At 44.2% G+C, this 10971-nt stretch overlaps 1 protein-coding gene across 7 annotated transcripts in view; it reads right to left on the bottom strand.

The window, feature by feature from the left end:
- Positions 1-2198: 2198 nt before the first annotated feature.
- LOC128755269 (nuclear factor 1 B-type-like) overlaps positions 2199-10971 on the bottom strand; it is a 36639-nt gene continuing 27866 nt past the window's right edge. For 5 of the 7 annotated variants that reach the window (XM_053858480.1, XM_053858479.1, XM_053858482.1 and 2 more), the window contains 2 exons: positions 8691-8773; positions 2199-6570 (listed from right to left, as the gene is read on the bottom strand). In XM_053858480.1, the coding sequence (XP_053714455.1) occupies positions 6438-6570; positions 8691-8773 (216 nt within the window). In that variant the 3' untranslated portion in view covers positions 2199-6437. The remainder of the gene's footprint in view (positions 6571-8690; positions 8774-10971) is intronic. The other 2 variants (XM_053858481.1, XM_053858483.1) reach the window with 1 other exon arrangement.

Genomic DNA, 10971 nt, shown 5'->3' with positions numbered 1-10971 from the left:
TACACCTTTGGGCTGTGAGGGTCGCGAGACACTGAGTTTTGATACATTAACCACATGTGGTGGCAGTAGCGTGTCACTGAATTGACATGACAGCTGCAAATCTGTGATAGTTACCAACTATGGAGAAGTTCTTGAAAAGAAAAAATCATAAAGAAAGTGAAGGTGCCCCCCAAACAGTAAACACTGTTCATGAAAGCACCTGTTGAAGCAGTTTTGAAAATTAATTAGAACATTTTATGGCGATACTTTCACTTACACTTTACTTATATCGTCTTTGGAGCTTAAATAACATATATTATTTTTATTTTATGATATTTAGACATGGTTTTATATTATTTTATTCGGAATTTCATTCAGTTTTTCCTATTTTCTCAACAGTTTGCATGAAGTCTATTTTTTCCCTTTTTTCGTATAGTAAATTTGACGAACATGACTTGCACCTGGTTCTGCTGCTGCTCGGGGTTTTTGATGACAAATAATTATCTTTGCGATGGTCCCATGGTTTCATGTCATTTCAAGCTTTTGGTTTGTTTAAATGTTTGTAGATTAAATATGGTTGTTGATCTCAAATGAAATCAAGAGTCATGAATCAGTTCTATTACTTGAATGGGGCTTGGGCCCATTTGTTCTGGGAAAGATGGGCCCCGAGATCAAAACGGTTAAGAACCCCTGGTTTATGTGATGGATGGAAGAAAGTACATGGATGAATGGAAATCATGTGATGGATTTGGTGGAGACTTGAGGTGTTTGTGTCCAACATTCTGGCTGTTTGTTTGATGGATGAACGGAATTCACAGAAGAAGGGCGCCCCCAGTGGACATGGGTAAACCCGGGATCCTAGGAAACAGAGTTGGGGGAAAGAAGAAGATGACCACCTGCCATCAGCTCAGTCAAGGAAGATTTCGAATTAGCTGGTGGAGAGCGACTTGTTCGCACACCGCCCGACCAGTCTGGAGCTACTGGCAGACCCCGAGTGTTCCTGCTCCTGGGTCTCGGCTGGAGAGGATCAGATAAATCCAGCACTCAGTTGAATATTAGATTAAAACTTGGAAGTGACAGAGGTCTTTGTGCTGTTGTTGGCTGCTCTCCAAAGCCGCCGCACAGACCCTCCATGTTCCCCCGTCCCCCGCCTCACCCTCACTCAGGCCTGGCTCTCCAGGATCCAGAGCAGCGCAAGTAACAAAAACACGCACACAAAAGCAATCAACAAATCCTCTTTGCGTGAAACATAATAGGACCAAATCATCGTATATTTAGCTTCGTCAAATCACCGACAGCAGGTCTGGATAAAAGCGTGGAAAATATGCGTCGCAGTCGCTGCCAGCAGCCGCAGCACCTCCAGCCTCAATCGAAGCCAGATGTTGACTCCGCCAGCCAATTTTGATAAATGGCATAATGATTACCATTATAGATCCGTAATTTCACATCGGCGCTGCTGCTCTTTAATGGACTCAAGGCCAGGTGGGCTCCGTGTGCTGCAGTGCCATGTCCTGGCCGACAGGGGGCGACACTGATCCGCTGCTGCCACCGTGGTGGACGCTGCAAGTTTCACTACCCCCAATCCCATTAGCAAGACTTAGGAGATCAGAGGGACAAGTTGTCAACACAGATGGATCCACCTCACATGACCCGAAGCCTCGGTGCACTCTGGTTCTGGTCCGTCTGACATCAGATTAGCAGGTATGTGAGGCTGCAGGAGCGTTCAAGGACACGGATGTTTGCTCTGAGGAGGAACTGTCACAGACTGACAATCAACACAATCCAATTAGTTTAATACTGAAGACTAGTCAGAGTAAGCTTGTCCTTAATTCACCCGACGGCACCGAGTCTCGGCCCAGTGAAGGAGAGGACCCACACCAAGTTTACGTGCGCAGACGCTGGAAAGCGCTGAAACTCAAACTCCTTCAGGTGTGAGGCACGAAATGCTTGTGAAAATGACGAGCCAAATATCTGAGCTTGTAGGAACCGCTGTGATTCATTCAGCTATGTTGGCGCGCTACCAAACCTGCACTGCAGTCTGAGGTGGAAAGGCAAGTCAGGTCAAAACCGATTGTTGACATCGAATGCTAACTTCGAGGCAGCGGGCCCATTCCACGTGGTGCTTTCCCAGCGCCCCAAAAAGTCAGTGTCCGCCGAGGAACGGCATTCCTGCTCATCACAAAAGTCAAATCAAGAGAATGAAGGACAGAAGGCAAACATGGGGGGTATTTTTGTAGCATAGCTCTTTTATTGTTTAAACAGTTTGCATAGGAAATATATCCACTTCCAGTAATTGACTGCAGTAAAACAGCTGCGAGCAGTAAAGGCTGGATAGAACAGCAACAATCACACACACCTTTATTTACACCCACGTTCATCTTGTGGCAGTTTTAGCCTCCGCACTGGCTCCACCAGAGGTTTAAAAGAAAAACAAAATCAATAAAAGAGGCGGCTCACTAAACCTCTGGCTCCTAAAACCGTGAAACTATTTTTAAAAAGTGTCCAAAAGTCCTGGAGAAGGTACATTCAGATGCACACACGCACACACAAACACTTGCGGAGGAGCCAGGAGCCCGTCTGACGGTGTCGTTTTGATGCCGATGTTGCGGCAGCCCAAGTCGACACAAAGAACGCGCAGAGGAAGTAAAAGTGCCACAAGACCCGAAAATTCTCAAACAAAAGTGAAAGAAGACGCTTGAATGATTTCACTGCACTTGATGTAGAACTGATACCCCCACCGTGAAACATTGCTAGAGCTTATTTCAAAAGGAAAATCACAGAATCCAGAAGCCACATTCCGCTGCTTCACATTTACATCTCTGTACAACAGACACTGGACAGCTGAAACAGGCACTGCGATGCTAGAGTTCATCAGATTTTGGTGAATCCTGGAAACAAATGCTGGTTTTTAAAACGTTCGGAAACGACCTGAAGCCACGAGCAGCTAGCCGACGTACGAAGGGCTCTGGGGGGGGGCTATTGCTAATGTTTGCTCTGCCTCACTAATCTCAGGTCCTTTTGCATAAAGTTTGTCGTTTTCTTGACTGATGCCTTAATACTTTCTCATCGGGGTCGTGTGACCAGCAGACAGGCAGGTCAATGATTTACCGACCCGACCTGAGGGAGCACCAGATTGTAAGTGTTGTAAAAGTGCATAATGAAAGGAAGCAACACAATAAGAAGAGGAAGAGCTACAAAATAAAACAGGGATCTGCATGAAACCCAATTAGAAACATGGCTAAGTGTTAGCACCGATCCTTGTTGGAGAAAGAAACTAAAGAAGAAAATAAAAAACTACTGGATGGACTTGTCGAGGACGTTTCGTCTAATTCAAATCATTACCCTGCATCACTTCAGGTGCATTCTGGGACTTTTCTTTTTGCTGGTTGAGTGATTCGTCCCTCCCAGCTGCTACACAAACAACTCACGAACACGTTTAACATATAGTTCGCAAAAAAAAAAAAAAAGAAAAAAAAAGAATCAAAAACATATCATTTCCACATGGAACTAGCTAAAAGATAATGAAAAAAAAGAAAACAAACCCATCATTGATGTTGCCTTTTTTTTTTTTTTTTTTTTTACATTTTTGCGGACAAGTTTCTTATTTGTTCCTCAATTTAACAACGAGAACACAACACGTTCCATTCTACCAATCCAAAAAGTCTGGAGAGTTCTAACTCAAATCCAGACTGTTAAACAATCAACATTAAAAATTTCACAACGTTTTTTTTTTTCTCCAAAAAATGGAATTACATTGTTTTCTCAAAAGTGAAAACATACAAATAAAAAAAGGGCTCCAGAGAAAAAGAAACTCCTAAAGTTTACAGTGTACTAACTTTTCAAATTGATAGAAAGACCCTCATTATGTAGTGCACACTCATGCACACACACAAACACACACAAGCTGCCAAAGCAGGACTTATATATACAGTGACACACACACACACACGCCCGCACACACTTCTGGGGACTTCAGTGGGGTCTGCAAAGTACTTATATCATAATGTTGGAAACAAGAGTCTTTTGTTCTGTGTGGACTGAAAGATGACGCTTGACTTGAGAAGTGATTTTGTTGTTCTACACACAACACTGGATTTCTTTTACGATTGTTAGGAAGGAGTGCAAAAAGTGTCCAAGCAGCATTTCGCTACCTCGATGTCAGATTTCTAAAAAAAAGGATTATGAAAATAAAGGTCAGGAAATGAGTGTTCCACCGTCTGAGAACACTGATGTGGAGAGACGATTGCCTAGCTGCTAATAAGTGCTTCTACTGTACCTACTATCATAAGTTGCCTACTCATAGTCTCCTACTGGATCATCTAACGCGACAGCTGCACAAAGGGAGCATTCCGTGGCCCTGAATACGAGAATTGCAGCATCAATCGTAGCCAATACTTTACAAAAAAATACTCTGAAGGCGCTTCCAGCCGTCAGCAGTGATTTCGGACGGCCCCGTCGACGTGTGGGATTGTTGCGACACGGTCGCAGGTCACTTTAATGATGTGTATAAGGCATCTACCTGGAAATTGCATTCAAATATAAAAACGTGTGTGGAATTTGCTGGGATTGTTAGAAATGATTGTCGAACTCAAGTCAAGCTGTCTCTCCAAGCTAATGTGTCTTATGGCGGCTAGATCGGAGCATCCCGGTGCGGAAGGATTCTTCAGCTAGAGTGAAGACGGCGGGATTAGCTACGACACTTAACACTCCTACAGTATGTCGTCAAAATTCCAATAGAAGATCTAGATCTACATCTAGTTGAATTTTTTTATGTAGCGCATTGGGCTTGCAGGCGGGAAAGAGAGCAACGAGCAGTTGCTTAGAGAATACTAAAATTATTATAGTAATCGAATTGGACGCTCGTGATCGTGGGCAGGGGAGATACGACTGCATGTAGGTTAAACCAAACTCAGACAAATATTATCGAGCAGATAGCACCACCTAGTGGGCGCTAAAAATTAGACCACTGCTTCATGAAGCTTCGTATGAACAACTGAAAGCATCAGGATCAAAATGACGCCACACTTTCATCCATCGCTGAGAGGGAAAAAAGGGCTTTTTAAAAAGAAATCTTCCGATAATTTGTTGTCGCGCAATTGTGATGAGCGACAGAAAAAAATGAAGTCAACAATCACTGCATAGACGGCAGTCCCCACTTTGGTCGTCAAAGGAAAATAAACAGCCACAACAACAACATCATCAACAGCAACAAACATCAAGAAAATAAACAAGGTACAATGTCTCCGCGGAACTAGCTTCTAATGACTCATCTACGAGAGCGCTACCTACAGGCAAACTTGGTATTGCATAATTTCTCTCAACTCCGTCTCCACGATAGTAACTGGAAACCGTAGGCGACATGTTATTAGAAAACCAAAAAAAAAAAATACTGAAAAAGGAAATGGTTGATTATAAACTTTATACACAGTTGATATGCGACGTAACTGTGAGGAGTTAAACATTTCATACAAAAAAATTCTCACCATAAAAATGTTAATTTTTCATCTAGGACGATAAATGCAGCACAAACAAGTGTAGTGATGTCTCGCTAGTCGAAGGCACGTCATGTGTGTAAATGTCATCGTGCAAAATTAAGAGTGTCGGAGATTTTCCTCGTATATAGCAACACGTCCGTGCGGAGTCGTGCGCTCTTCCAGATGCCAGGGATTTGTTTCACCAAATAACACTTTTCGTTCCATTTGTTTTGACAATGTAAACAGAAGCTTTAGAAGCCGACAAACGCTCTGATCTCATCTGCACGATTTGACACTGAAAGGTCAAATGACTAAGTGCGTCATTTCATGATTTATTTATTTTCACCCACTAAATAAATTAAAAATATTCCCCTGTAAAGGGCGAGAAGAGCTCAAAGAAGTGCTGGTTCAGCTCGCCGAGCCTTCCACAGCGTCATGCCATGGATTCGAATTTTACCCATAAAACCTTTCCGTATTCGTCCCATTCCTTTAGAGTCTTGGGCTAACAGACTGATAGCTTCCCTTCAAAAATGAAATTGCACTTGCTTCCAACGACTTCTCTTCATCTTTAAAATCCTTTTGGAAAGGAGACGCAAATCCAATGACCGGGGCTCTGACCTCAATCTGAAATTTTAGTGTTTGCCTTTCTTCCACTCTTTAAAAAATTTTTTTTTTTTCAAAAACGGCAGCAGAGTTCTCAACTCCGACATTAGCTCTTGAAGAAACAGTAAGAACCAAACAAGACGACTTGGTGTCACAGTAAACTGAAATCAAACCTAGGGGGAGTCACAGTCAATCAGCTCTTTTCAAGAGACGGCGGAGTTGGCGTCTCGCAGACTTCCACTGCGCCGCTGAGACTCGGGTGTCAGGAATCAAACATTAAGGCATCAAAACAGTTTGAAAGAATCCAAGCGGCTGACGGGTTGTGGAGGACGAGAGCGGGACCGACGCTGACTCTGCGGCAGGCGGAGCCAGGGGCTCTGTCTAGTTCCCCGTCTCTGCGGGGACTAGCGGCTCACCAATGATGCTTATGCTGTAGTTCTGGTGGACATTTGTTGGCAGGATCGGCGTCCCGTTCGACACTTGGAATGGAACTAAGCTCGCCCAGGTACCAGGACTGTGGAGAAAAGACGGAACAGCTCAGACACCACACTCTCTCTTCAGTGGCAGGAAATAGAGCTCACTTCAACCTTCACACAGCAGTTTTTAGGTTCAATTATAGCAGCGCTATTTCATCTCCATATATCTAACCGAGCAGGGATTCGGCCATCATGTTTTTAATTGTTCTGCCTGCGCCCCCTTGCTGACAGGACGAGCACAGCCGCCTGAATGAGGCAACAGATTTATTCCCACAGTCTCATCTGGTCCGTTTTTAATCTTTATTTGTTCAGAAAGAAAAATGTTAATTCAAGTTGATTTCTCACACACTCTCTCTGCATTAATGTGTGTGTGTGTTGGAGGGAGGAGGGGGAGGAAGGGGGGTGCCACACAAAGCGGTCCCATCCCTATTCATATCACGCTAATGGCAAAACAACACAGTGATTGTTCCTGCGGAGCAACGGTGCTAACCGAAAACGCGAGTGGGAACAAACAGCGTGTTGTTCCCGGGGGGCATACACGTCAGATAATTAGCCCCTCCACAAACACAACACACACACACACACACACACACTCAAAAGCACAAAAAAAGAGACGGCTATACGAAGAGTTGGGATGAAGTTCGGCTCCCTCTCCTCTTACAATCTCCGCTCATACTTTTCCCTTCCATAGGCTCGAACCCTCCCAGCACCGTGTCCACCCACCTTTGCTGGTTCCCATTGCCAAACATCATCAGACAGGAAGCTGGGGATTTAGTTTTCCTACCGTCTGAACAAAGAGTGCTCTCTGGCAACACAGGGTCCAGTGGTTAGCACCGTCACCTCCCTACAAGAGGATTCCATGTTGGAACATCCTCAAGGCCGGCGGGAGGGCTTCCGCGAGTAGCCACTCAACACCATGACTGACCGCTGACAGGTCCATCTAACCACTTTTCAGCAATGGAGGCCAGAATGGGGTGATCTCAGCAACGAAAGTTCACATTTCAAATTTCATGAGCAACACCCACACACACACACACGTCGGGCCTTATCACTTCCAGTCACTGTTTCCTATCTTGTACAGGTGCATCATGGGTCAGAAGGGTTCCTCACATCTCCATCTCTGTGTTGCCTGAGCTGACCTCCACTGGTCCTGCTCCCTCTTTGGTCAGCTTACCAGCATACATGGTTTAAAGATTAGCTTCCAAATTAGATTATCTAATGGCATCTTAATGGATTACTGACCCACTTCCTGTCCAACACACACTCTGGCCGCCTTTTAACTTGTGTCCTGAAGAACCACGGCGACGTCAGCGCACATGAAAGAGATGCTGCTTTTGAAGATTTCCATTCAAATCTACACTCGAGCCAAAGGGAGAACAGGATCATGGCGCTCTCTGCATGCACATACTGCATGTGTCACGCATGTATGGCTGAACAAATGCATATTTACTTTATACTTTTAATTTAATCACCCACTGCTTTTTGCAGTGTCTATCACCCACTCATGTTCATACGCTCAATTACACACCATCTGAAAAGCTCGACTGACTTTCACTCACCCACTCACAACCTTCAATGACTTCAACCAGTCACAATTACACTCACTCACTCACCATCGTTTAACCCCTTCATTCACCAGAACTGGTGGCAACTCTGACTTCACTCGCTAGTTTCTTTTTCCAGACATTTCTCACCAACTCACACTTAAATCCTTTAATGTACTCGTCCACGTCACATGTTTATGCTTTCCAACTCACGCAGCTTCTGTTTGTCCCCCTGTTATCACTCACCCACCTTCTTTGGACCACTGGTTTTGGTTTTGGTCAACGACAACACACGCTCACGCACGCTCACACTCACAGGCATGGAGCACATAAAAGTGGGAGGGGCTTGATTTTGACAGAAGCAGGAGGGCGGAGCAACAACGGCAAGTGGTTAGCGGCTGGTTAGCATAGCAGAGCATGCAAACATGGAAGCTACGTAAATGTTGATGTGACATTAAAGAAAGAGCATCATCAAGTGTGTTTAGAGAGAACAGAGGACTGAAATAAAATAAAGGTAAAACAGAATGATTTCACTCAAATTACAATTTGCATTGACAGTGAAGCGTGTGTGTGTGCGTGTGTGTGTGTGTCGGCATGAAAGAATGAAAAGTTACCTTTGCCAAGAAATCCCCAGTGTGTCGTCAGTGGGGCCGTACTGTCGACCATTTTGAGTCACGCTCCAGTCACACTTCCTCAGCTGTCAATCAAAACCTCGCAGTCAGAACTCTGGGCCAAGACAACTTCCTCCACCTCACACGCACAATGAGCACGCACACTAGACAAAAGCAATGGCTCACGACACTTATGCTCACTGTAAACAAAGGCGCACACACACCGAACACACATCAGCATACTGTGAAACACAAGTCATGCACAACTTGAAGGCAGAATCATATGGTTAGTACTGTGCTTGTGTGTGTGTGTGTGTGTGTATATATATATATGAGATGAATGGGTACATTCGAGTGTGTGTTTGTGTGTGAAGCTTCATGCAGACGCTCAAAGACACACAAGGACTCGACATGCATCTTCTTTCTCATCTATATTGCACTTATTGATTAGATGGCAACGACACACACGTAAACACATGCACCTTCCTCTCCATGTTGATTATGCAGCTGCACGTGTGTGTAATCGACCTGCGACCTCACACACTTCCCATAATGCATCGAACCCTCAGCAAAGCTCTTAAAAGGATTTCATCATCTCCGAATATTCAAATGAGTCCGCTCCGTGCACCTGGACCATCGGCAGTGCTTCCATTTAATTCGCACGAGTAAATCGTGTTTTGAGTCAAAAGAGTTTCTTAATATGACCTGTTGGACTTTTCATCTGAGAGAGTAACATGGCTGCACATTAGATCGCATACTTTAAAAAAATGATCACAAAAAAAGAAAAAAAAATCACGGTTTTAAGAATGGAACAATCTCCCATAAGTCATTGCCACAGACCCAAGCAGCGTCTTATAATTACTATTGTTTCTCTCAAAAAAGACACATACAGTAAACATCTTTTACAATATTACATTTATCTCTCAGCCCCAAGGAATATTTATCCACATTGGGAAAATATACCTCTGAAAGCGCTGTGGGAATGTGGGCTCAGGCCGCCGCTTCTTTATGGTCTCACCATCTGTCTGCTGACAGCAGAGCATCAGAGCGGCGGCGGCGGTGGCGGGGTACCCCGACATGAACAAACAGATGCGGGCAGATTGAGGATTAGGATTCTCTCTCAGATAAAAAGCAAACGACATCTGATCATGGATCTTTCCCAGCGGAATGCCGCCTATTGGCATTCCCCCGAGGGGTTAACCAAGGAGAGGAAGCAGGTGTGTGTGTGTGAGTGTGTGTGTTCTATTCTAGCGTGGTCGCATTGTTAAGATACTGGCTGGTTTACTTTCACCTTTAATTCAGGTCGGGACTCGTTTATGTCCCGACCAGTTGATACTGACGCAACAACTCTTCAGTCAGAAGCTGCCTATGTGTGGAGTAACATCCCTCAGACTAAGCATTCAATGAAAAGGAAACCTTCAAATAAATGAGTACTGAGTTTGTCTGTCAAAGAAAAAACACTCGCACGTCACTCCTCACCGTCCCAACCATCCAACAATTACATTTTTTTTTATTTTTATTTGTGAGGCTGATTAAAAAACAGTAATAACAAGTGTTTACCAATAAGCCAGTTCCAAACTTGCGTAAGAGGAGGTACTCAGTCGTGCTACTTTGCATCTCACTAGCGACAGAGTAGGAGAGAGAGAGCGCGAGGAAGGAAACAGAGGCGAGCTTTGTCGTTCGCCTCAAACTTTCTCTTTTATAAAGGCTGAGAGAAACTCGGCGATCGTCCCGAAGCCGCGTGCAGATGCATTCAATTAGCTGTGGTTGGAAAAGCCTTGGCCCCGGACCAGACGCACACACACACACCCCAAATGCACAGTTACACACACACACACACATACATGTGTCCTGAGGCTGCTGCTGCCGAAGCAACTGAGTGATGCCAACGATAAATATTTGGTTTGTGTTCTGTAAATGTTCTGTTTACATGTGGTGTCTGTGCATGTGTGTGTGAGACCTGTAGCAACATTATTTCCAAGTCATTTATTTTTCTCTTAAAAAAAAAAAGGTGAATCAAAAAATGCCACCACATTTAGACGATTAACTCGCCGCTTAATTAAAACGAATCAAGCTTTTCTCAACGTGACAGAAGTACAGATGGACACGATATCAAAACTAAAGGAGCAGTGTGAGGAGGCCTTGGCATGTGAAAGTGATTTGTTCTAGCACATCAAAGCAGTGTGTGTCACTACAAACGTGTCCCGGGATTATAACATATATTATCTGTGAAATTATTACAAAAACAAACTCAGTGTGAAGGTTGTTTTTTAACTACGTTCTG

This window comes from Synchiropus splendidus, chromosome 3, assembly GCF_027744825.2.
Source record: "Synchiropus splendidus isolate RoL2022-P1 chromosome 3, RoL_Sspl_1.0, whole genome shotgun sequence".
NCBI lineage: Eukaryota > Metazoa > Chordata > Actinopteri > Syngnathiformes > Callionymidae > Synchiropus > Synchiropus splendidus.
The sequence above is the reverse complement of the archived record's forward strand: the minus strand, read 5'-3'. Positions and strand labels throughout refer to the sequence as shown.